This window comes from Bombina bombina, chromosome 1, assembly GCF_027579735.1.
Source record: "Bombina bombina isolate aBomBom1 chromosome 1, aBomBom1.pri, whole genome shotgun sequence".
Taxonomy (NCBI): Eukaryota; Metazoa; Chordata; class Amphibia; order Anura; family Bombinatoridae; genus Bombina; species Bombina bombina.
This window is the reverse complement of record NC_069499.1, coordinates 1,191,310,872-1,191,338,612: the sequence shown is the minus strand read 5'-3', so window position 1 is coordinate 1,191,338,612 and position 27,741 is coordinate 1,191,310,872. Positions and strand designations below refer to the sequence as shown.

Genomic DNA, 27,741 nt, shown 5'->3' with positions numbered 1-27,741 from the left:
ATGAAAACAGAAAAATGAAAATATGCATTTATTGTATCTAATGAAAACAAATAATGTTATCAATGACCATAAAAAGGCAAAATAGTTTGAATAAAACTCCAAACCCGGTTCCTAAAAAAGGAACTGGAAGAAATACCCCAGAAGATTCCAGGTCTGAGCAGCGCTTGAACCCCATGGGTGCCCAGCCATGCTTCAACAGTACCCAAAATATATAGGACAAAAACACACTTAAAGAAAGTGTTAGCCTTACTGGAATAAAATCAATGAAATTTGGACAAAATAGAACCAAATAAATTTCAAAGAAGTCTTAATCTGCCCCTTACCAGCCAAGCTGGAATACGGCACGTACATCGCAATATTAGGGAGCTGATTTCGAACCCCAATTATAAACATGTTACTTGGGAAAGAACTCAGGAATTCGTTCCTTAATAAGAACAACCAAACTAGTATAAGCTTAAAGTTTTAGTCTTAGAACTCAATCTTGAAGCCCAGAGTAACAGTTAAGAATTGAATCCAATTATAAAACAAATAATTGATTATCTTAGAACAAAAGAAATATGGATTTATTTATTTATTTTTTTAAAAATCACAAAATTCTTCTAGCTAAAATAGCTAAAGACATAGATTAACCCTCATTTGCGAAAATATTCAATAAAATGAAGACACAAATGAAATTATTAGCATGATAGTCCAGTTTAAAGGACCAGTCAATACAGTGGACTTGCATAATCAATAAATGCAAAACAACAAGACAAATGCAACAGCACCTAGTCTAGTAAATGTTGTCCCTTAACAATGCTAAAATAAATCATAATCTGATACTTGATCTTAAAGTAAATAGAAAAAATGAAGCAATTGCAATATCCAAATAAATCACAGGACCAAGAAAAGTACCTGAAACTAAATAATTTTCCATAAATAAGATATAACTATCTAAAGGAAAATAAATACTATTTTGCTATAGAAACAATAGCATAATTAGTAGAAGTAGAGATAGCTCCAATAAATTGGAGAACCCTCCAAATTGAATTTAACTGCTGGCAAAGAATATAGTTTAAAAACCTTCGAAAAAGGAATAAAAGAAAATTCTCAGCCTATTCCATTCCCTAGAATGGGGAATTGGAAAGAAAACCTCTGAAAACACAGAAGAAATAAATAGGCAGAAATAGTGTCAGCTAGTCTTAAAGAACTAGTTACCTTAATATCCAAAATAATCAACACCTTTTCAACAAAGAACAAATGTACTTTAATAATAGAAAAATAATAAAAAAGTAGATTTGTTAGTGTCAATATCTGATGAAGAAAATTTCTGAAAGAGAAAAAACATCATCAGAGAAGGATAAATCAGTATGTTGTTGGTCATTTGAAACTTCAATAATTAAAAAAGAAGTAAAAAAGACCTAAAAATTTTATTAGAAGGCACGAAGTCAGACAAAGCCTTTAACATAGAATCAGAAAAATATTTCTTATAAGTCTTCTAAATATTTCTTGTACATAAGATGTAAGAATGGAAATATATAAAGCATAAATACTAATGGATTCTGCATGTAAAAGTATATCATAATAACTTATTACAAACCATAGCTAAAGATAAACATTTATAACATTTAAAATAAATGAACTTAGCTTTGGTAGAACTGAAACTCAGTTAAGCGTTTTTCCAGAAGTGGCTTCTGATTCAGGGTCAATCTGAGACATCTTGCAATATGTAATAGAAAAAACAACATATAAAGCAAAAATTATCAAATTCCTTAAATGACAGTTTCAGGAATGGGAAAAAAATGACAATAAACAAGCTTCTAGCAACCAGAAGCAATAAATAATGAGACTTAAATATTGTGGAGACAACAATGACGCTCAAATTTTTTAGCGCCAAAAAAGCCACCCACATTATTTGGCGCCAAAAATGGCGCCACATCCGGTAACGCTGACATTTTTTGGCGCAAAAAACGTCAAAAAAAATGACGCAACTTCCGGCGACACGTATGAGACCGGAAATGACAAGAAAATTTTTGCGCCAAGAATGACGCAATAAAATGAAGCATTTTCAGCCCCCGCGAGCCTAACAGCCCACAAAAAAAAGTCAAATTTTAAGGTAAGAAAAAAATGATTTATTCATATGCATTCATATGCATTATCCCAAATATGAAACTGACTGTCTGAAATAAGGAACGTTGAACATCCTGAATCAAGGCAAATAAATGTTTAAACACATATATTTAGAACTTTATAAAAAAAGTGCCCAACCATAGCTTAGAGTGTCACAGAAAATAAGACTTACTTACCCCAGGACACTCATCTACATGTAGTAGAAAGCCAAACCAGTACTGAAACGAGAATCAGTAGAGGTAATGGTATATATAAGAGTATATCGTCGATCTGAAAAGGGAGGTAAGAGATGAATCTCTACGACCGATAACAGAGAACCTATGAAATAGACCCCATAGAAGGAGATCATTGAATTCAAATAGGCAATACTCTCTTCACATCCCTCTGACATTCACTGCACGCTGAGAGGAAAACCGGCTCCAACCTGTTGCAGAGCGCATATCAACGTAGAATCTAGCACAAACTTACTTCACCACCTCCACAGGAGGCAAAATTTGTAAAACTGATTTGTGGGTGTGGTGAGGGGTGTATTTATAGGCATTTTGAGGTTTGGGAAACTTTGCCCCTCCTGGTAGGAATGTATATCCCATACGTCACTAGCTCATGGACTCTTGCTAATTACATGAAAGAAAACCTTTTGAGTGGATACATCTTACCTGCCTGCCACCCTGATCAATATATAGGAGACAAACCATTTAAATCTGTATGCTCCTGAAATACAGCTTACTTTGGAAATCTGCACATGGGGTGAGCTGACACACCTCTCCCTAATCTGCCAGCCTGCTCCTACCAGCACATTAGTGTGCTCAGCCTAAATGTGAGTACCCATTTGGGAATCTATTAAAGCTAATACAATTGTACTCTGAATGATCTGCACATGTAGTGCCTGTCTTTGTGTTCTGCTTTATCCCAGCACTGCAGCACAAATGAAAAAATCCTACTGTGGGTGAGCTGTTACACCTGTCTAAATATACAGCCTGCACCTACTAGCACATATGTATGCTTCTGGAATACGTGAGTACCCATTTGGCTTGATTGTTTACTGTATCCATATACATCTGATTATACTACACACGAGGCGCCCCTCTGTTCTTCCTTATTCTTCATAGTTAACCCGGACCAGTCGGTGAGGAGGAGGCAGCCAGCATCTGCTCCTTTGGAATTAAAGAGGACTTTCTGTATATCACATTGTCAAAAGTGACAATATATTCATATCAACATCTTATTGTTACCTTTAGGATATTCTATGCATATATTCTATATTTATATCATATATATATTTAATTGTGGTATTTATATAATAATTAGGATTTATATTACTTTTCACATATTTAGTGTATTTGCTCTCTTATTAGCGCCCCCTCCCTGTGACTAGGGTATATTATTATTATTATGCCCTTTTTTAGGGACACTTCCCTCTTATGTTAAGGACACATCGGATCTTCTGAGAAGACGATGGCATTTGCGTGAGTGAAGTCACGATTTTGGCATCACTGGATGTGGAGGGTCTATACTCTTCTATTCCCCACGAAGAAAGTTTGAAAGCCATCAAAAGTTTTCTTAACACTAGGGGTCCAGAGTATAAAGAACACACTGAATTTGAAGTATCACTACTGAGATTCATTCTAGAAAATAATGTCTTCATGTTTGATGGCAAAGTGTATCGTCAACTAAGGGGCACAGTGATGGGGGCGGTTTGCGCCCCGACATATGCCTGTTTACATCTGGGGGCTTGGGAGCTCGGTGAGGTCTTTGAGAACTACAGTGACATTGCTGATGAGCATATCCAGATGTTGATATGATATGTGGATGATGTGCTTATCCTGTGGGATGGCACAATCAATGAATTTAAAGAATTTGTTACCATTTTGAATCAGAATAACAGAAATATTTTTTTAACCTTTGAAACCAGTAATATAGGACTCTCTTTTCTTGATCTACAAATTAAGAAGGAGGGGCAGTATATTATTACAGAGAACTATAGAAAAGAAAACGCGACTAATAGTGTTTTACACGCTGTAAGTGGCCATCCGGAGCACCTTAAGAGGGGTATTCCGTATGACCAATTCCTGCGTCTAAGAAGGAATTGCTCCTCTCTCTCTAAGTTTGACTGTCATGCATTACAAATGAAGGAGCATTTTCTGAAAAGGGGGTATTCGAAAAAGTGTGTGAAAAAGGCCCTTTGTAAGGCAAGAAGTACGTCAAGAGATGATATTTTGTATAAAAAGAGAGAAAGAGAACCAGAACCAGATTAGATTCATTTCCACGTTTAATAACCAGTGGGAGGAGGTCAGGTCAATTATGAAAAAGAATTGGCACCTTCTCACAATGGATGAGAAAATTGGAGAAGTTGTGGGGACTGACCCCGCAATGGTGGCTAGAAAGGCTCCAAGTCTGAAAGATAAACTTGTTAGGAGCCAGTTTAAAAGAGGTTACTCAGACTCTGATTGGTTACGTAAGAATAAAGGAATAAAAGATAGCTTTCCGTGTGGTCCCTGTGTGCACTGCATACACATGGAAAGTACAAAGAAGTTTTCAGTTGATGGATCAAAAATATATGACATTAGGTTCTTTTTCAATTGCGACTCTGTGGGGGTTATATACCTCCTGCGATGCTCGTGCCCAGTTTTTTATGTTGGAAAAACAAAAAGAGCCATAAAGGACCGGGTACAAGAGCATAGAGATTATATCACTAAACTGAGACACACTAATGTAGCAAGGCATTTTGCTTGTGCACACAATAGTGATGCACAGTCTCTGAGGTTTGTGGTTATAGATAATGGCATCTCCTCCGGGAGAGGAGGTGACAATAATAAAGTTTTACTTCAAAAGGAAGCCAAGTGGATTTTTAGACTGAAGACTAGATTTCCACTTGGCCTAAATGATAAATTGGAATATGCCTGTTTTTTGTAAATTCTGTTTAAAAATTTCCCTTTCTATCTGAGTTTCTCTGTTTTCTCAATTGTATAAAATATGTGAGATTGAGCGCCATATTGACAGACCAGCACTGAATATGCAACACTGTAGCAGTAGTGACGTATATAAATGTATATTATTAACTAGGAATTATGTTATAATATTGTTACTAACTGCATAGGAAGATGGGCAGTCTGTTTACATGTTTAAAATCTTTAAGATGGTATAGTCCACCTTAAGGAGACTTCCTGTGTGAATCACCAGAGCACATACAGGTGCTATAAAAGAGGTGGTTCTGGGAGATTAATTATGCCCTGTTGAAGCCACTGACACACAAGTCTATGGTGGGGGTGAAACGTACGTGACGTTGGCACTCAGTGTGTTATACCATTTGCAACAATGTGGCTTTTGGATACTTTACTATGAAGCTAACCTTTTTTTGCAAGATAAACCTATTATCTGCTATATGTGGATCTTTCAGCAAACAAACAACCAGTAGGAGGAGTTTCCGGACATCCGTGGTACACCCTGAATGAGGGGTTTGGATCGGACATACCCTAGCTGGTGTGTGTGCACAGAACTGTGTTTATGGGACTTTGCTGTATTGGTATTTTCCCACTGGAAGTTAACCACATAGAAGCTGCTATACAAGCCTTACACTTGACAGGCATGACAGGCTATGAGACAAATATTTTCTGGAATCTAACCAACTCAAATGTGCCATGCTGATAGACTCATACCCAAAAAAGACTGAGTGCTGTAATAAAATCAAAAGGTGCTTCAACAAAGTATTAGTTTATATTTTTTCTTCCCTCTACCTAAAAGATTTCAGTTTGTTTTTCAATTGAGTTGTACAGTTTATAGGTCACATTAAAGGTGGAAAAAGTTCTGAAATGATTTATCTTTGTTTTATTTTTTTACATCACAGAAACCTGACATTTTAACAGGGTTGTATAGACTTTTTATATCATATATATTATATATATATATATATATATATATATATATATATATACACACAGCATCCCACAAAAGTGAGTAAACCCCTCATATTTTTGTAAATATTTTCTTTTCGGACCATCAGAAATCAGATCAAGAGTCCTCACCTAGAGGTCCAGCAGAAAAAAAAATGAAAAAGAGACAATACCCCAGGCAAAGTCAGTTGTGTAGCGGAGCTGCAGCAAGTGCTAACCCATTCCGGACTTGCGGAATCCAAATAAAGGCAGAGTCCCTCCAGCGGTCAGCAGGTCTTCCCAGTGGGTCAAATTCATAGTATAGTCGTCACAACCGTTTTTTCAGATAGTTTAGGACCTGGTCAAATGGGGGAGGGGGGGCTTAATTAGGAGCGAGGTGGCATCGGGGGCCAGTTCAGCAGTCTCGGGCTTGAGGTAGGGCCGTTGGGCCAATGAAGGAAGATCGTATAAGTCCCGGTGTTTACACCACATCTCCATGCACTCACAGATAGATGAGGGTTGTCGAGGGGCCCAGAAGTTTGCAGAGTCTCTCCTATTCAGTGCGGGTACTGAGCCATGGGTGGTGAGTGAATGCAACCATTCACCTGTATTTGGTATAACAGAGAGAGCAGCTGCGATCTCAGGGATTACTGGCTGTACGTGTTTGGAGCTTGCTGCAGGAAAAGATCGCTCCATGCCAGCAGTGCAGCCGTGGGTCTCTCATCGCCAGAGAACTTTCCCCAGAGCTTGCGCTGCTTCTGTGCTCTCCGATAGTTGGTTTGTTGGTCTGGAGCTGGGTCGCGGCAGCATTCGGCCCAGTCTCTTCACTCATTAAGCTAATCAGGCTGTTGGGGCTAAGCTGCTTAGGAGCATCCCCTATCTCTAGGTATTGACTATCCCCGCCGTCAACTTCCAGAGACACAGCCTTTCTCTCAGCCGTGAGGTAGTCACCTCTAGTAGTATCTGTGTCTTTCGGGTCAGGGTCCAATGGGTCGGTCTCTTGTAAGCCGGCTGGCCTTACCCTATCAAGTTTGTGCAGAGCAGGGTAAAATATCGCCGCCATTCTTTCCTCTAGTCGCTGCAGTATCACTTGCAACTGCTAGATGAAGGTAGCCTCCATTTTCAATCAGTGTATAGGGGACAGCGTAGGTGTGTTTTAACTTTAACTTCTATTTGCTGAAGGTGTACAATCCTCTTAGCAATAGGGACAGTTTTGGATTCAGGAAAAGAACTGCGCGCTCAGGGCACAGCGAGTTGTGGGGACGGTGTTGAGGCTTCAGTGATAGGGGAAGGCCTCAGAATGAATAGCCCGATACTGAGGGCAATTAAGCCACGTCGAGATTCAAAACCCTATATTTCGAATTGTGTTGTCAACAGACAAGCTTCTCCGCTAGTTTGAATGGTAGATATCCAGTTCAGCTTCACAAAATTAGTGAGTTTTGGAGAGAGCTTAAGGAGCTGAAGCTCAGTGCGACCAGTAAAATGGCCACCACCCCTTTCTTATATCTTTACATGTGACAACACTGAAGAAATTACACTTTGCTACAATGTAAAATAGTGAGTGTACAGCCTGTATAACAATGTAAATTTGCTGTCCCCTCAAAATAATTCAACACACAGCCATTATGTCTAAACTGTTGGCAACAAAAGTAAGTACACCCCTAAGTGGAAATGTCCAAATTGGGCCCAAAGTGTCAACATTTTGTGTGGCCACCATTATTTTCCAGCACTGCCTTATCCCTCTTGGGCATATAGTTCACCAGAGCTTCACAGGTTGCCACTGGAGTCCTCTTCCACTCCTCCATGATGACAACACAGAGCTGGTGAATGTTAGAGACCTTGTGCTCCCCCAAATTCCATTTGAGGATGCCCCACAGATGCTTAATACAGTTTAGGTCTAGAAACATGCTTGGCCAGTCCATCACCTTTACCCTCAGCTTCTTTAGCAAGACAGTGGTTGTCTTGGAGGTGTGTTTGGGCTCATTATGTTGGAATACTGCCCTGTGGCCCAGTCCCGAAGGGAGGGGATCATGCTCTGCTTCAGTATGTCACAGTACATGTTGGCATTCATGGTTCTCTCAATGAACTGTAGCTCCCCAGTGCCGGCAGCACTCATGCAGGCCCAGACCATGACACTCCCACCACCATGCTTGACTGTAGGCAAGACACACTTGTCTTTGTACTCCTCACCTGGTTGCCGCCACACGCGCTTGACACCATCTGATCCAAATAAATTACCTTGGTCTCATCGGACCACAGAACATGGTTCCGGTAATCCATGTCCTTAGTCTATATGTCTTCAGCAAACTGTTTGCTGGCTTTCTTGTGTATCCTCTTTAGAAGAGGCTTCCTTTGGGGACGACAGACATGCAGACCAATTTGATGCAGTGTGCGGCGTATGGTCTGAGCACTGACAGGCTGACCCCCCACCCCTTCAACCTCTGCAGCAATGCTGGAAGCACTCATATGTCTGTTTCCCAAAGAGAACCTCCGGATATGACGCTGAGCATCTTTGGTCGACCATTGCGAGGCCTGTTCTGAGTGGAACCTGTCCTGTGAAACTGCTGTATGGTCTTATCCACCAACAGCTCAGTTTCAGGGTCTTAGCAATCTTCTTATAGCCTAGGCCACCTTTATGTAGAGCAACAATTATTTTTCTCAGATCCTCAGAGAGTTCTGTGCCATGAGGTGCCATGTTGAACTTTCAGTGACCAGTATAAGAGAGTGTTAGAGCGATAACACCAAATTTAACACACCTGATCCCCATTCACACCTGAGACCTACTAACACTAACGAGTCACATGACACTGGGGAGAGAAAATTGCTAATTGGGCCCAATTTGGACATTTCTACTTAGGGGTGTACTCACTTTCGTTGCCAACGGTTTAGACATTAATGGCTGTGTGTTGAGTTATTTTGAGGGGACAGCAAATTTACACTGTTATACAGGCTGTAAACTCACTACTTTAAAAATATTTACAAAAATGTGAGGGGTGTACTCACTTTTGTGAGATACTGTATATATAATATATATGTATAGATATATATAGTACCAAAATACCATCAAATGTATATATACAGTATATATATATATATATATATATTTATAAATATATATTTATATATATTTATGAATGCATAAAATTTTCAAAGGACAAGCACTCGCCGTTATATTAGCAATAAATCATTTAATAGTGAACGTTTTCGGGGTCTCCCCCGTCCTCAGACCATAACAGATTAAAAACAACCTTACCTCTATCCCTTTAGTAGTGCTCCAACCACCACAAATGAAAGTGAAAAACCGTCAGCGTCCTCCTGAAGCAACTGCGCATGCGCAGGGGGCGGACAGCATCACAATAAGATCAAAAGACCTGAAAAAGCAAAAGCATTGTGAAATACGTCACCATGCCTACACCAACCCCATAGCATAGCGTAACAGATACTAACAGCACATACTATATAGAGCATATAATTGTCAATAGGAATTCACACAGATTAGCTAGAGGGTATATGTTTTGCAATGTATATGCAATAGTGATTAGAAATACTCCTAAATTTCATATATTAAGAAAATAATAATTTGTGATTTACTCCTGGTCCTTTACGCATAGTTCTTTATGCTTTGTGGCATCCGGATGATGGTAGAAATATAAATAGCTATTGGGCAATCCCCCTAAGATATAGTTTAGTTCAATATTGAGTTCAGATGTGAAAGAATTGGCTTTATCTTTAATAACGTTCATTGGTACCTATGATATTGAGGTGATTGTCCCCTAAGGGTAATGTTAGGGTAAGATTAGTATTTATATGTTTTGCATTAGGATGATATGAAATGTTTGTGTGATTTTGTGAGTTAATATTATTATTTTCTTAATATATGAAATTTAGGAGTATTTCTAATCACTATTGCATATACATTGCAAAACATATACCCTCTAGCTAATCTGTGTGAATTCCTATTGACAATTATATGCTCTTTATAGTATGTGCTGTTAGTATCTGTTACGCTATGCTATGGGGTTGGTGTAGGCACGGTGACGTATTTCACAATGGTTTTACTTTTTCAGGTCTTTTGATCTTATTGTGATGCCGTCCGCCCCCCTGCGCATGCGCAGTTGCTTCAGGACGACGCTGACAGTTTTTCACTTTCATTTGCGGTGGTGGGAGCACTACTAAAGGGATAGAGGTAAGGTTGTTTTTAATCTATTATGGTCTGAGGACGGGGGAGACCCCGAAAACGTTAACTATTAAATTATTATTTTTCTAATATAACGGCGAGTGCTTGTCCTTTGAAACTTCTATGTATTTAATGTATTTGACGTGCACCCTGGCTGCTGCTTGGTGAGGAGGTGTGTGCTGGATCCCATATCTGACTTTTTATATTTATGAATAAATAGAAATATCCTTCTATGTGACGAACATTGGAATGTGAAATGTTCATATTTTCATGTTGGGTTAGCGCACTTGAGAATATGCAATCTGGTTTGCACGCGAGTAGGGCGTTAATCCCCCCCCCCACACACACTTTTTTTGCTCCTTTGACTTCTATGGGGAAATAAGCGGGCCGTGGACTCATCGTGTCTAAAAAGAAATAAATTTATCAGGTAAGCATACATTTTCTTTTCTTTTTAAAGACACGATGAGTCCACGGATTTCATCCTTACTTGTGGGATACAATATCAAAGCTAGAGTACACGGATGATAAGGGAGGGACAAGACAGGTAACCTAAACGAAAGGCACCACTGCTTGAAGAACCTTTCTCCCAAAAACAGCCTCAGCCGAGACAAAAGTATCGAATTTGTAAAATTTAGAAAAAGTGTGAAGGGAGGACCAAATTGCAGCCTTGCAAATCTGTTCCCCAGAAGCTTCATTTTTGAATTCCCATGAGGAAGCAACAGTCCTAGTGGAATGGGCCGTAACTCTTTCAAGGGGCTGCTGTCCAGCAGTCTCATATGCAAAACGGATGATACTCTTCAGTCAAAAAGAAATAGGTAGCCGTAGATTTCTGACCCTTATGCTTTTCAGAAAAAAACGACAAACAAAGAAGACGACTGATGAAAGTCCTTAGTCGCTTGTAAATAAAATTTCAAAGCGCGGACCACGTCCAAATTGTGCAAAAGACGTTCCTTTTGAGAAGACGAATTAGGAGACAGGGAAAGAACAACAATCTCTTGATTAATGTTCCTGCTTGAAACAACCTTAGGAAGGAACCCTAGGTTAGTACGCAAAACTACCTTATCTGAATGAAAAATAAGGTAAGGAGAATTGTATTGTAATGCCGAAAGTTCAGACACTCTTCGAGTTGAAGAAATAGCAACAAGAAATAAAACTTTCCAAGATAACAACTTAATATCTAAGGAATGCATAGGCTCAAACAGAACCTCTTGAAGAACTCTGAGAACTAAATTCAGACTCCATGGAGGAGTAATTGGATTAAGCACAGGCCTGATTCTAACCAAAGCCTGACAAAAGGATTGAACGCCTGGAACAACCACCAGACATTTGTGTAACAAAATGGATAAGGCAGAGATCTGACCCTTTAGGGAACTTGCCAATAAACCCTTCTCCAATCATTCTTGGAGAAAGGACAACATTCTGGGAATCCTAACTCTACTCCATGAGTAGACCTTGGATTCACACCAATAAAATATTTACGCCATATCTTATGGTAAATCCTTCTAGTCACAGGTATACGAGCCTGGATCATGGTCTCTATGACCGAATCAGAAAACCTCCGCTTGGAAAGGAATAAGCGGTCAATCTCCAAGGAGTCATCTTCAGAGAAACTAGATATGGGTGAAGGGAGGGCCCTTGATGAAAAGGTCCTTCCTCAACGGAAGTCTCCAAGGTGGAAGATGACATGTCCACCAGATCTGCATACCAAATCCTGCAAGGCCACGCAGGAGCAATGAGGTTCCAATTCCAGTGTGTATGTTACTAAACCTAGTGCATATTTTTTTTTTAATGTGTTTAATTGCTGCTGTTTCACATGCATGATAGGACATTGAGTCTACTGTCTCTCTAAATCTGATTTTCATCTCAGAGAACACATTAGATAAATTATAACTTCTGAATTATGTAAATAATTCTCTATGGCCTAGATTTGGAGTTTTGCGGCCAAAGGGGTGCGTTAGCTACGCATGCTTTTTTTTGGCCGCACCTTTTAAATACTGCTGGTATTTAGAGTTCACAGAAGGGCTGCGTTAGGCTCCAAAAAAGAAGCGTAGAGCATAATTTACCGCCACTGCGGTGCTTATGGACGCGGCCAGCTTCAAAAACGTGCTTGTGCACGATTCCCCCATAGGAAACAATGGGACAGTTTGAGCTGAAAAACCTGCGTTCAGCTCCTAACGCGGCCCCATTGTTTCCTATGGGGAAACTCTTCCTATGTCTGCACCTAACACCCTAACATGTACCCCGAGTCTAAACACCCCTAACCTTACACTTATTAACCCCTAATCTGCTGCCCCCGCTATCGCTGACACCTGCATATTTTTTTTAACCCCTAATCTGCCGCTCCGTACACCGCCGCAACCTACGTTATAGCTATGTACCCCTAACCTGCTGCCCCTAACACCGCCGACCCCTATATTATATTTATTAACCCCTAATCTGCCCCCCACAACGTCGCCGCAAGCTACCTACAATAATTAACCCCTAATCTGCCGACCGGACCTCACCACTACTATAATAAAGTTATTAACCCCTAATCCGCCTCACTCCCGCCTCAATAACCCTATAAGAAATAGTATTAACCCCTAATCTGCCCTCCCTAACATCTCCGACACCTAACTTCAATTATTAACCCCTAATCTGCCGACCGGACCTCGCCGCTACTCTAATAAATGTATTAACCCCTAAAGCTAAGTCTAACCCTAACACTAACACCCCCCTAAGTTAAATATAATTTAAATCTAACGAAATAAATTAACTCTTATTAAATAAATTATTCCTATTTAAAGCTAAATACTTACCTGTAAAATAAACCCTAATATAGCTACAATATAACGAATAATTATATTGTAGCTATTTTAGGATTTATATTTATTTTACAGGCAACTTTGTATTTATTTTAACCAGGTACAATAGCTATTAAATAGTTAATAACTATTTAATAGCTACCTAGTTAAAATAATTACAAAATTACCTGTAAAATAAATCCTAACCTAAGTTACAATTAAACCTAACACTACACTATCAATAAATTAATTAAATAAAATACCTACAATTATCTACAATTAAACCTAACACTACACTATCAATAAATAAATTCAATACAATACCTACAAATAAATGCAATTAAATAAACTAACTAAAGTACACAAAATAAAAAAGAACTGTTACAAAAAATAAAAAAATATTTACAGACATTAGAAAAATATTATAACAATTTTAAGCCAATTACACCTACTCTAAGCCCCCTAATAAAATGACAAAGACCCCCAAAATAAAAAAATGCCCTACCCTATTCTAAAATAAAAAAAGTTCAAAGCTCTTTTACCTTACCAGCCCTTAAAAGGGCTTTTTGCGGGGCATGCCCCAAAGAATTCAGCTCTTTTGCCTGTAAAAAGAAAACATACAATACCCCCCCCAACATTACAACCCACCACCCACATACCCCTAATCTAACCCAAACCCCCCTTAAATAAACCTAACACTAAGCCCCTGAAGATCTCCCTACCTTGTATTCACCACACCGGGTTCACCGATCCGTCCTTGCTCCGACGTCTTCATCCAAGCGGGGGCTGAAGATGTCCATGATCCGGCTGAAGTCTTCATCCAAGCGGGAGCTGAAGAGGTCCATGATCCGGCTGAAGTCTTCATCCAAGCGGGAGCTGAAGAGGTCCATGATCCGGCTGAAGTCTTCTATCAAGCGGCATCTTCAATCTTCTTTCTTCCGGATCCATGTTCATCCCGCCGACGCGGAACATCCATCTTCACCGACGACTTCCCGACGAATGACGGTTCCTTTAAGGGACGTCATCCAAGATGGCGTCCCTCGAATTCCGATTGGCTGATAGGATTCTATCAGCCAATCGGAATTAAGGTAGGAAAATTCTGATTGGATGATGGAATCAGCCAAACAGATTCAAGTTCAATCCGATTGGCTGATCCAATCAGCCAATCAGATTGAGCTCGCATTCTATTGGCTGATCGGAACAGCCAATAGAATGCGAGCTCAATCTGATTGGCTGATTCCATCAGCCAATCAGAATTTTCCTACCTTAATTCCGATTGGCTGATAGAATCCTATCAGCCAATCGGAATTCGAGGGACGCCATCTTGGATGACGTCCCTTAAAGGAACCGTCATTCGTCGGGAAGTCGTCGGTGAAGATGGATGTTCGGCGTCGGCAGGATGAACATGGATCTGGAAGAAAGAAGATTGAAGATGCCGCTTGATAGAAGACTTCAGCCGGATCATGGACCTCTTCAGCTCCCACTTGGATGAAGACTTCAGCCGGATCATGGACCTCTTCAGCTCCCACTTGGATGAAGACTTCAGCCGGATCATGGACATCTTCAGCCCCCGCTTGGGCTTGGATGAAGACGTTGGAGCAAGGACGGATCGGTGAACCCGGTGTGGTGAATACAAGGTAGGGAGATCTTCAGGGGCTTAGTGTTAAGTTTATTTAAGGGGGGTTTGGGTTATATTAGGGGTATGTGGGTGGTGGGTTTTAATGTTGGGGGGGGGTTGTATTTTTTTTTTACAGGCAAAAGAGCAGTTTTCTTTGGGGCATGCCCCGCTAAAGGCCCTTTTAAGGGCTGGTAAGGTAAAAGAGCTTTGAACTTTTTTAATTTAGAATAGGGTAGGGCATTTTTTTATTTTGGGGGTCTTTGTTATTTTATTAGGGAGCTTAGAGTAGGTGTAATTAGCTTAAAATTGTTATAATATTTTTCTAATGTCTGTAAATATTTTTTTTATTTTTTGTAACTTAGTTCTTTTTTATTTTTTGTACTTTAGTTAGTTTATTTAATTGTATTTAATTGTAGGTATTGTATTGAATTTATTTATTGATAGTGTAGTGTTAGGTTTAATTGTAACTTAGGTTAGGATTTATTTTACAGGTAATTTTGTAATTATTTTAACTAGGTAGCTATTAAATAGTTAATAACTATTTAATAGCTATTGTACCTGGTTAAAATAAATACAAAGTTGCCTGTAAAATAAATATAAATCCTAAAATAGTTACAATATAATTATTCGTTATATTGTAGCTATATTAGGATTTATTTTACAGGTAAGTATTTAGCTTTAAATAGGAATAATTTATTTAATAAGAGTTAATTTATTTCATTAGATTTAAATTATATTTAATTTAGGGGGGTGTTAGGGTTAGAGTTAGCTTTAGGGGTTAATACATTTATTAGAGTAGCGGCGAGGTCCGGTCGGCAGATTAGGGGTTAATACTTGAAGTTAGGTGTCGGCGATGTTAGGGAGGACAGATTAGGGGTTAATACTATTTATTATAGGGTTATTGAGGCGGCAGTGAGGCGGATTAGGGGTTTATAACTTTATTATAGTAGCGGTGAGGTCCGGTTGGCAGATTAGGGGTTAATAATTGTAGGTAAGGTAGCAGCGACGTTGGGGGGGGCAGATTAGGGGTTAATAAATATAATATAGGGGTCGGCGGTGTTATGGGCAGCAGATTAGGGGTACATAAGTATAACGTAGGTGGTGGCGGTGTGTGGTCGGCAGATTAGGGGTACATAGGTAGTTTATGGGTGTTAGTGTACTGTAGAGCACAGTAGTTAAGAACTTTATGAACCGGCATTAGCCCATAAAGCTCTTAACTCCTGACTTTTTTCTGCAGCTGGAGTTTTGTCGTTAGATTTCTAACGCTCACTTCAGCCAAGACTCTAAATACCGGCGTTAGAAAGATCCCATTGAAAAGATAGGATACGCAAATGGCGTAGGGGGATCTGCGGTATGGAAAAGTCGCGGCTGGAAAGTGAGCGTTAGACCCTTTCCTGACTGACTCCAAATACCAGCGGGCGGTAAAAACCAGCGTTAGGAGCCTCTAACGCTGGTTTTGACGGCTAACGCAAAACTCCAAATCTAGGCGTATCATAATAAAAAGCATTCAGTACCTCATACACATGTGTCACTTCCTTCCCATAATCCTGAGGTTTTTTTGTATCATCCTTTGGTTCCCAGTTGGGTATTGGAAGAACAACTTCAGCTGGCTGGGAGCTCCTGGGAATTAGAAGGATGGATCTGCATCATATTTTGCTCTCAGACCTAACAACTGACTCACACTGAGCATTCACCAGTCAATTTTCTACAAGTCCAAGGACATAGTGGTGTGGTCACTCACCCACGGAGGTCCAGTGATGCCTTCACTGCTACAGCCAACTGTACATAAATCACTGAGCTGCTTGAATTCAGACTGTTACGGCTGCAAAGAACAAAGATTTGATTCTGAAACCATAGGACCCTATATGAATCAAAGTAAATGGGTCCTATAGCTCGGTAAATCTTAATCTCCCTGAGGTAATTTTATACATCATTATGCTATAACTAGTACCATCTTTTGGTCTTTACCTTTTATATAATATGTATTCTCTATACAGTATATGCTTTTTTGATGTGACATTTATATGCCTTGGCACATTTATCTGTGCTTGTCATTAAATAGGTCACCAAGAATCAACGTGTCTACGTAACTTGTTACAATACGGTAAAAGTATGTAAAATTTAAAGGGACAGTCAAGTCCAAAAAAACCTTTCATGATTTAAATAGGGAATGCAATTTTAAACAACTTTCCAATTTACTTTTATCACCAATTTTGCTTTCTTCTCTTGGTATTCTTACTTGAAAGCTAAACCTAGGAGGTTCATATGCTGATTTCTTAGACCTTGAAGACTGCCTCTAATCTGAATGCATTTTGACCACTAGAGGGCATTAGTTCATGTGTTTCATATAGATAACATCGAGCTCATGCACGTGAAGTTACCCTGGAGTGAGCACTGATTGGCTAAAATGCAAGTCTGTCAAAACAACTGAAACAAGGAGGCAGTTTGCAGAGGCTTAGATACAAGGTAATCACAGAGGTAAAAAGTGTATTTCTATAACAGTGTTGGTTATGCAAACCTGGGGAATGGGAAATAAAGGGATTATCTTTCTTTTTAAACAACAAAAATTCTGGTGTTGACTGTCTCTTTAAAAAAAGTATGAAATGATGAATTATATCTGAAATATTACATCCATTACTCCATTGTATTTCAATGTCCATCTGGTTTGCTCTGCGTGTATATGGGCTTAAAATTCACCTCCTAATCTGCATCTGAAAGGTGATGTTGCTCCCAGAATCCTCCAGGTTACTGAAGCTGAGCTGCAGGTATGCACAGATCTGTAATACAAGAGATTAGAGAGATGGCCAAAAAACACATTGTAAATACAAACAAGAGAAAGTACCCAATACATACAAGTCAGTTAGCCCAGAAACAGCCAAGTGACTGACAAGGAAATATGGGAAGTTGACCTGTCATCAAAAGTATAGACTATTGGGGAACAGGGGAAGCAGTCGAACTAGCATAAGAAACAGGCAGGAGAGAATTCAGGAGAGCGGCAGAATAAACAATGCAGACTTGGAGGTCTATTTATCAAATGTCTGTCAGACCTGATCCGACAGAGATCGCTGAATGCGGAGAGCAATACGCTCTCCGTATTCAGCATTGCACCAGCAGCTCTTGTGTGCCGCCCCCTGCAGACTCGCGGCCAGTCGGCCGCCAGCAGGGGGGTGTCAATCAACCTGATCATACTCCATCAGGTTGAATTCCGGCGATTTCTGTCCGTCTGCTAAGAGCAGATGGACAGGGTTATGGAGCAGCGGTCTTTAGACCGCTGCTTCATAACTGCTGTTTCTGGCGAGCCTGTAGGCTTGCCAGAAACACAGGCCCTCAAGCTCCATTCAGAGCTTTATAGATAGGCCCCATAGACTGGCAAGTGAGACTTCAGGAAAGACAACCATGATTCTGTCAAGAAAGGAATCAAAGGGACTTCAACTAGAAGTTAACTGGAGTTTATTATCACAGGTTTATGAAACTGAAATGCAGATTCACACAGATCTTTGACAAAAGCAAACCGACTTACAGGAAAAAGCACAGAGATGGTTGGAAGAAATCCAGTCAAAAAAATATCTAAGCAGAATAATTTAATCATGAAGCTAAAACATCTCCATAACCTGGAGGAATACTTCTAAAATATTTCTTTGAGTGTCTGGATTTCATACTGCAGATTTTGATGGAAAACCTCAGTAGATGAAAGATCTGAAAAAAATGTTGTATAAATAATTTACTTCCTATATTAATATAATGTCACCATAAGGGTTATATTTACATGCTCATTGACACTGACATTAACCACTGTCACCAAACATGATTAACCTCCATCTACCACCATAATCTCTCATTGCAATACCAAACTCCCCATTGACTAGAATACTTCTTCATTACACCCCCAACTACATTAAACCAGCTGAGTAATAAACCCATGTTGCAGATGATCTAATGTCTGTAAAGACACTTCATAACAGAAAAGAATAACGTTATCAGGAGTCTAATATTTAACCTCCTGTTCAGTAAAATTAAATTTAAAAAAACTGATTGGGTCTGATTTGTGGTCCAAAGTGGGTATACAGCTGATAGAGGATACAGTGAAACCAGTCTGATCAGAGGTCTGACGTGGGCATAAAACTTACAGGACTACAGGCAAATGGGTCTGTTTTGAGGTTCCAATTGAGATCTGATCTGGAGCAGATTATGACCCCACCTGCCAGTTTCTTGTACCATTCTCTGGTAATCAGTTTTTGTTAAGGATAGATAACAATCCCACACATCACTACAGAATGCAGAGAATGACAGCCTACCCAGGGACACAGACAGCCAACTTTAAACCTTAACATGCAAGAAAGAAATCCTAATGCAATTAGAAAAGCCTTAGAAAAAATAATTGCTTAGGAATAACCAACAAAAATAAAGCAGTGTGCATCTGTATAAGGAGGTTTAGCTTAGTAATTAGTGTGAATTTACAGTGTAAGAATCCAAATGTTTTCAGCTGGCCAAAAACACTAAGCAACATCTATAGGCCTACTACACTCACATGAAGTTACTCACCAGAGCTTTGTTTTTCATAGGGTTACCAAGCTCACACACCACAGTCTCTGTCTTATTCTCTAGTTTGGGGGAGCATAGAATCTTCTCCTAAAATGATAAAATAGAACAGTATTGCTTGCTACTCTGCTATCCCCATCATTCACAACAGTTCATCATTTTTTGTCCATCTGTCTTCCCCCCTAAACAATAATTAATAACCTTTATCAAAGTGATGTTTGTGTCTTGTGGGGTTTACGCTTTTCTGGGAGGTGGGGGGTAAAAAGAAGGGATGTCTCTGGGGGAAGACTCTGGGAGATTAGGGTTCAATGTCTACATACAGCCCTCAAACATGCCTATACTCTCCACCTAAAAACAACTTCCAATCAGCTACCCCTTTTTCCTATACCCACTTAGTCACTAACCTTACTTTTCTTCCAATCCTATTTATCTATTGATAAATGTGTCTTATAAGTCATCAAATACCTCCTTGAAATTAATTAAACCAAGAAAAAAAATTCTATCACTACTTAACACATTCATTTTTTCATGAAAAAGGTTGCATTAAGGCTGTTTAAATTGGTCTGGAAACTAATAGAAAGTGCATATTTTATGCACAACGGATTGTAACTGGCTGATATGGACAACTCCTACAGCTCTATTGAGTTGAGTGACTAATCCCAGTATATTTTAAACTGCCCACTTTTGGTTGCAAATTTACTTTAATAACCCTTTAACTTTACCTAATATTACTGCAGGTATTTAACAATGAACCTCTCTAAATAGATTGGGATATGGAACTATGGATTCCTCATAAGCTATTTGAGGAGTGCATTTGCTTTCTCATCCAATCACCTCAGATTTTCCCTTGACATGCACATAGTGGGCCCCTGGGGGCAGCTGGACAAATAGCTCTGCCTCGTAAGCTCCTTCACCAGAATTTGTGGCATTAAACTGGACTTGCATTGAGTTATCAATCCCAATAAGTAGAGGATCTTCAGGCCTGAGGGAAGTGCACATAATTAAAGTCAGGGACAGTGTCTATAAGAAAATGATGTACTGATTGAACAGTCACAAACATGGAGATGGATAGAATGAGAGGATGAAGAAAGACTTCTAGCAAATGCAAACAAATAAAATTGATCAAATTAAAAGATAAATGGAAACAAGTTACAAAGGGCACACATAGGGATGTCAGGTGTCCGGTTATTAAAAACAAAAAAACTGGATACTTAAATGTTCAGTTTTGTTGGTTTTTGTTGAAGTCCATGGGTTATATTTAAATGCAATAATATTATATGTCTCAATGCATTTTAAATATGGAGCAGAAAGAAATGATTGACAGTAAAGGGGGTCAAATCACTATTATAAATATGTAGTGCCACAGCTGAATAGATCAACTGGTTGATTTGAATGTACTGGCAGACATGACTGCTCAATTGTTTTTTGGGGAGCGGAGCATTTTGTGACCCAACCTACCATCATGCCCAGACTCCTAGAAATTGCACAGTATTTTTGTGTTGGACAGATGGCAACCTTAGGCAGACACAGCTGTTACACAAATATAAAAAATATGTAAAGAGTACAAGCAAACAGTGAGCACTAAAATACATGATGATTTTATACATAGAGATATATAGCTGGATTAAGGTTAACTTACGGACGGACACTCAAGTGAAGGTCTGGAATACAAACATTGTCCTCACCACAGTCTAAAAGAATGTTAGTCTGGTGTGGGGGAAAAAGAAAGATATGTTATATGTTGCAACATGACTATTATTATATTATTGTACAGTGAAATACTCTGTACAATACACTGCACAATTATCTGCATAATGTGGTTATTCATATTTAATATTATTGTGCTGTCTGTTAAGGTCGGTAGTAATACAAAATATCAATATTTCCCTAAGACAGACCCTCTGCAACAGATAGCTGCAGTATATGGATGTTCTGTATTATAGACTATAAACAGAGTATGGAACACATTTAAAGAACAGTATGCATTATCAGTGTAAAAGCAGACAATATTTCATAGAGCAGCATATGAATTGACAGTACAATTATATTTGGTATTATTTCATATGGTAGTTAATTAAAATATTCTCCGTAACCTTCTATAGAGCAAAAAATAAAAACTACAGAAAACACCATACATCTTATAATTCTCATCATGTAAAGGTATAGATATTATAATGAGGAACACTTTCATTACCAGTGTATATGTCTTGCGTTTGTCATTAAACAGTGGAACTAACATATTGCCTATCAATACATCAATAGTCAGTATCATTCAGTGGGGTGAGCATAGTCACTATACAGATACAGTGAAAACAAAATTATCTTTCATTTCTAGGCAAATTCCTTTCTTTTATTATATGAATAACTCTTTCAACAGCATTAGGCACAAATTCCTATTTGCACTACTGCTCCAGGTGATGGTACAGCGTCAGTGCATCAGGAGTAGCACAGGAGGACAACTTTAAATAAATAACTTATTTGATGGTGATGATCACTTAGTAAAAAAAAAAAAAAAAATACACTTTATTCATACACTAGATACATAGATAGATAGGACTTCAAGTTTCCTGTAGTAACAAACAAGACTGTGAATTTTTCCTATCTTTAACACTGGGTGGACTAGTAACCTTTTCCCTCTGGGCTAGTAGTTTTGAATCCCTGACTAGTATAGTAAACTTTAGTTATATATTTCCAGCTCTTTGTGTATGTATACACACACACACACATATATATATATATATATATATATATATATATATATATATATATACACACATAAGAGGTGGGAGAGAGAGCAAAAGAGGGGGGATAGAGAGAGCAAAAGAGTTGGGAAGAGAGAGAGCAAAAGAGAGGGGGAGAGAGAGAGAGCAAAAGAGAGGGGGAGAGAGAGAGCACAAAAGAGAGGGGGGGAGAGCACAAAAGAGAGGGGGGAGAGCACAAAAGAGAGGGGGGGGAGCACAAAAGAGAGGGGGGAGAGCGCAAAAGAGAGGGGGGAGAGCACAAAAGAGAGGGGAGAAAGAAAGGGATAGAGAGGGGAAAAGAGAGGGGGGAGAGAGAGCAAAAGAGAGTGGGGAGAGAGAGCAAAATAAGGGGTATAGAGAGAGAGCAAAAGAGAGGGAGATCGACAGCAAAATAGAGGGGGATATTGCAAAATAAAGGAGGTAGAAAGTGAGCAAAAGAGTGGGGAAGAGAGAGCAAAAGAGAGGGGAGAGAGAGAGAACAAAAGAGAGGGGAGACAGCAAAAGAGAGGGGAGAGAGAGAGCAAAAGAGAGGGGAAGAGAGATCAAAAGAGAGGGGAGAAAGAGCAAAAGAGGGGAGAAAGAGCAAAAGAGAGGGGAGAAAGAGCAAAAGAGAGGGATAGAGACAGCAAAAGAGAGGGGGAGAAAAGGGAGAGAGAGAGCAAAAGAGAGGGAGAGCACAAAAGAGGTGAGAGAGAGCATGCCAAAAAGGGGGAAAGAGGGGAAAGAGAGCAAAAGAGTTGGGGAGAGAGAGAGCAAAAGAGAGGGGGAGAGAGAGAGCAAAAGAGAGGGGGAGAGAGAGAGCAAAAGAGAGGGGGAGAGAGAGAGCACAAAAGAGAGGGGGGAGAGCGCAAAAGAGAGGGGGGAGAGCGCAAAAGAGAGGGGAGAAAGAAAGGGATAGAGAGCAAAAGAGAGAGGGGAGAGAGAAAGAGCAAAATAAGGGGTATAGAGAGAGAGAGCAAAAGAGAGAGAATTCGACAGCAAAATAGAGGGGGAGAGTGCAAAATAAAGGAGGTAGAAAGTGAGCAAAAGAGTGGGGATAGAGAGAGCAAAAGAGAGGGAGAGAGAGAGAGTGCAAAAGAGAGGGGGAGAGAGAGAGTGCAAAAGAGAGGGGGAGAGAGAGTGCAAAAGAGAGGGGGAGAGAGAGCGCAAAAGAGAGGGAGGAAAAGAGAGGGGGAGAGAGAGAGGAAAAGAGAGGGGGAGAGAGAGAGCAAAAGAGGGGGAAGAGAGAGCAAAATAGAGAGAGGGGGAAGAGAGAGCAAAATAGAGAGAGGGGGGAGAGAGAGAGCAAAAGAGAGGGGGTGAGAGAGCAAAAGAGAGGGGTGAGAGAGCAAAAGAGAGGGGAGAGAGAGCAAAAGAGAGGGAAGAGAGCAAAAGAGAGGGAAGAGAGAGCAAAAGAGAGGGAAGAGAGCAGAAGAGAGGGGGAGAGAGAGCAAAAGAGAGGGGGAGAGAGGGGGGAGAGAGAGCAAAAGAGAGGCAGAGAGAGCAATAGAGAGGGGAGAGAGAGCAGAAGAGAGGGGAGAGAGAGCAGAAGAGAGGGGGAGAGAGAGCAGAAGAGAGGGGGGAGAGAGAGATCAAAAGAGAGAAGGGAGAGAGAGCAAAAGAGAGGGGGAGAGAGCAAAAGAGAGGGGAGAGAGCAAAAGAGAGGGGAGAGAGCAAAAGAGAGGGGGGGGAGAGAGAGCAAAAGAGGGGGGGGAGAGAGCAAAAGAGGGGGGGAGAGAGCAAAAGAGGGGGGGAGAGAGCAAAAGAGGGGGGGAGAGAGAGCAAAAGAGGGGGGGAGAGAGCAAAAGAGGGGGGGAGAGAGCAAAATAGGGGGAGAGAGAGAGCAAAAGAGAGGGGAGAGAGAGAGCAAAAGAGAGGGGAGAGAGAGACAGTGCAAAAGAGAGGGGAGAGAGAGACAGTGCAAAAGAGAGGGGGAGAGAGGGGGGGAAAGAGGGAGGGAAGAGGGGGGGAAAGAGAGAGAGCATAAGAGAGGAGGGAGAGAGAGAGCATAAGAGAGGAGAGAGAGCATGCAAAAGAAGGGGGAAAGAGGGGGGAGAGAGAGCAAAAGAGTGGGGGAGAGAGAGAGCAAAAGAGAGGGGGAGAGAGAGCGCAAAAGAGAGGGGGAGAGAGAGCGCAAATGAGAGGGGGGAGAGCGCAAAAGAGGGGGGAGAGCGCAAAAGAGAGGGGGAGAGCGCAAAAGAGAGGGGGGAGAGCGCAAAAGAGAGGGGAGAGAGCGCCAAAAAGAGGGGGGAAAGAGAGGGGGAAAAGAGAGCGCAAAATAAGGGGGATAGAGAGAGCAAAAGAGAGGGAGATCGACAGCAAAAGAGAGGGGGGAGAGTTCAAAATAAAGGAGGTAGAAAGTGAGCAAAAGAGTGGGGATAGAGAGAGCAAAAGAGAGGGGTAGAGAGAGCGTAAAAGAGAAGGGGAGAGAGAGCATAAAAGAGAGGGGGAGAGAGAGCGTAAAAGAGAGGGGGAGAGAGCGCAAAAGAGAGGGGGAGAGAGAGCACAAAAGAGAGGGGGAGAGAGAGCGCAAAAGAGAGGGGGAGAGAGAGCGCAAAAGAGAGGGGGAGAGAGAGCGCAAAAGAGAGGGGGAGAGAGAGCGCAAAAGAGAGGGGGAGAAAGAGCGCAAAAGAGAGGGGGAGAAAGAGTGCAAAAGAGAGGGAGGAAAAGAGAGTGGAGAGAGAAAAAGAGAGGGGGAGAGAGAGCAAAAGAGGGGAGAAAGAGAGCAAAATAGAGAGAGGGGGAGAGAGAGAGAACAAAAGAGAGGGGAGAGAGAGAGAACAAAAGAGAGGGGAGAGAGAGCAAAAGAGGGGGGTAGAGAGAGCAAAAGAGGGGAGATAGAGAGCAAAAGAGGGGGGATAGAGAGATCAAAAGAGGGGGGTAGAGAGAGCAAAAGAGAGGGGAGAGAGAGAGCAAAAAAGAGGGGGGAGAGAGAGCAAAAAAGAGGGGGGAGAGAGAGCAAAAAAGAGGGGGGGAGAGAGAGCAAAAAAGAGGGGGGGGGAGAGAGCAAAAAAGAGGGGGGGGGAGAGAGCAAAAGAAAGGGGGAAAGAGAGCAAAAGAGAGGGGGAGAGAGGGCAAAAGAGAGGGGGAGAGAGGGCAAAAGAGAGGGGGAGAGTGAGCAAAAGAGAAGGGAAAGAGAGAGCAAAAGAGAGGGGGAGAGAGCAAAGAGAGGGGGAGAGAGCAAAAGAGAGGGGGAGAGAGAGCAAAAGAGAGGGGAGAGAGAGCAAAAGAGAGGGGGGGAGTGCGCAAAAGAGAGGGGAAGAGAGTGCAAAAGAGATGGAGGAAAACCAATTGTATGTTCCACACCTAAAGTCATGTATGTTCCACACCTAAATCAACAAAATGACAAGGGTGCCCAAATTTATGCACCTGTCTAATTTCGTTTTGATGCATATTGCACATTTATTGTTAATCCAATAAACCTCATTTCACTACTGAAATATTACTGTGTCCTTCAGTTATTTGATAGATGAAAATACAATTGCTGATCCAAACACCCAATTATTTATAAGTGAAAATCATGGAAATTGTCAGGGGTGCCTAAACTTTTGCATACAACTGTGTGTGTTATATATACACGTTTCACAGATGCAGGCACTCACTGGTCTTGATAAAATATCCAAAATTTATTAGGTAATTGTTAAAAAAATAGTGACATAACGTCATAGATGATTTTAAGTGTGTTGTACATTTTGTGAATATATGTTGACATTTGACAAAGGCACAATGCCGTGCAGAAACGTTATGTCACTATTTTTTTTAACAATGACCTAATAAATTTTGGATATTTTATCAAGACCAGTGAGTGCCTGCATCTGTGAAACGTTTGGATGGTATCTAGCAGAGCACCGTGGCATTATTTGGAGTGGTGAGATAGTGCTATCCCTAAAGGAACTGTATATATATATATATATATATATATATATATATATATATATATATATATATATATACATATACATATATATACATATACACACTCATATATATATATATATATATATATATATACATATACATATATACATATATACACACTCATATATATAATATATATATATATATATATATATATATATATATATATATAAAATAAAGATGTATTACCAGCGCTAAACTGTCAGTTTACCCCTATATCTAGAAGGGGAACAGGAAATTATTGTAATGTGTGTATTTAGGAAAATGTGTTATATGGATATATCGTGCAGCATGAAAAAAAGATACAGTGTACCCTTAACACTGTTGGAAATATTAGTAAACAAGAGAACAGATCAGTTATGCTTCAGCGCACAAATATGCAATTTGGTTTGTTAAATTACCAAGTGTTACCTTGCCATATACATATTCAAGAAACTTGTACTTGTAAAAGCTTTTATAGCCTAATCTGTGCATGAATCAATCTCTCCTAATACTTTCTAGGACTTGCTTTGCATGTGCACTGCGGTATAGTCTTACAGAAACAGGGGTATGAGAGATTAGATCCTGAAGCTATGTATTGCTGTTAGCTTAGCACCAACGTTTAAAAATATTTATATTCATGGTGTTTCTTTTATACTTTTATACAATACGGTGAAAGTTTTACACCTTTGTTTTTACAATAAACAAACTTGAACTTTAAAGAAGATTCTTATACAAGTGTTTGGATCTGATGCAATTTTAATTGAACAAGTGGAGTATGACCGACATCATCAGTCAAGTATAACTTCATATATGCATATAAGTCTGAATGCTTACCTCATCAAGGATTGAGGGCAATAAATGTGAGTGCATATCGCTGCATGTTTTTTTAATAAATCCTTTGCTCAACAGTATTACGCTATGTGCTTTTTTCTTGTCTCTCTCTCCATATCTCACTGAGAATTTGCGAGCAGAAAAAATCTATTGTAAATACCATACTCCGGGAGACACCAAGACCAGACATCACAGAGAAAGCAGGAAGTTTCTACCAGAAAAGTGGCTCGGAAAATACAGAATAAGAAGCTTAATATAAGAAATTCTCTATTCAAAAGGAGCTACGGAATAAACAACAGACCAAGGGCTAGACCTACATTGGTTTTCCAGAGAGCATACATTACCTCATATGATTGAGGTAATTTCCGGTAAGAGGATAACCATCCACCAGTTATAGTATTGTACAATTACTGTTTGGACTGTGTCTGTATTATAGACTAGCACAAGTTTCTTGAATATGTATATGGAATAGTAACACTTGGTAATTTAACAAACCAAATTCCATATTTGTGCGCTGAAGCATAACTGATCTGTTCTCTTGTTTACTAATATATATATATATATATATATATATATATATATATGGAAATCAGGAGACAGCACTCACTGGTCTTGACAATACTGGATTTATTCAGTGACGTTTCGGGGAATACACCCCTTCATCAGACCCTGATGAAGGGGTGTATTCCCCGAAACGTCACTGAATAAATCCAGTATTGTCAAGACCAGTGAGTGCTGTCTCCTGATTTCCATATTCTACACCATATTCTAGCACCCTGGCATTTGGAACTAAAGTGTTAGTGAGAGTGCACCTGCCAATACCTGCTGTATATATATATATATATATATATATATACATATATATATATACACACTGTATATATTCATTAAAATTATGGTGGAGATAAATGCATGAGATTAAAATCCTCCATATCGCAAATGTAAATCAATAAAAAATTATTGCATAGGTAATTAGCACATCTAGGCAAGTATCCCCGCTTGCCTTTACCCAAAACAACTACATATACATTGTTACCAATGCACAAAGAGAATTCTGAATAACATGTGCAAATTAGATATGCAACATCTCAGGATTTTTGATTCAAATACTGTGTTAACACACAGTGGTCCCCTAATGGGGTAAATGCAGCAAATACAAAAATCACTATTGGGCAGCTTTTTCGTTCTTATTAGA

At 39.9% G+C, this 27,741-nt stretch overlaps 1 protein-coding gene across 1 annotated transcript in view; it reads right to left on the bottom strand.

Moving 5' to 3' along the window:
- Positions 1-27,741, bottom strand: part of ITGA2B (integrin subunit alpha 2b) — a 194,612-nt gene that overhangs the window by 10,940 nt on the left and 155,931 nt on the right. Inside the window, exons 20-25 of the mRNA XM_053699977.1 lie at positions 20,735-20,802; positions 19,930-20,077; positions 19,099-19,185; positions 17,254-17,333; positions 16,298-16,378; positions 16,071-16,176 (exon numbers count right to left, since the gene is read on the bottom strand). Coding sequence (XP_053555952.1) covers positions 16,071-16,176; positions 16,298-16,378; positions 17,254-17,333; positions 19,099-19,185; positions 19,930-20,077; positions 20,735-20,802 — 570 coding nt within the window. The remainder of the gene's footprint in view (positions 1-16,070; positions 16,177-16,297; positions 16,379-17,253; positions 17,334-19,098; positions 19,186-19,929; positions 20,078-20,734; positions 20,803-27,741) is intronic.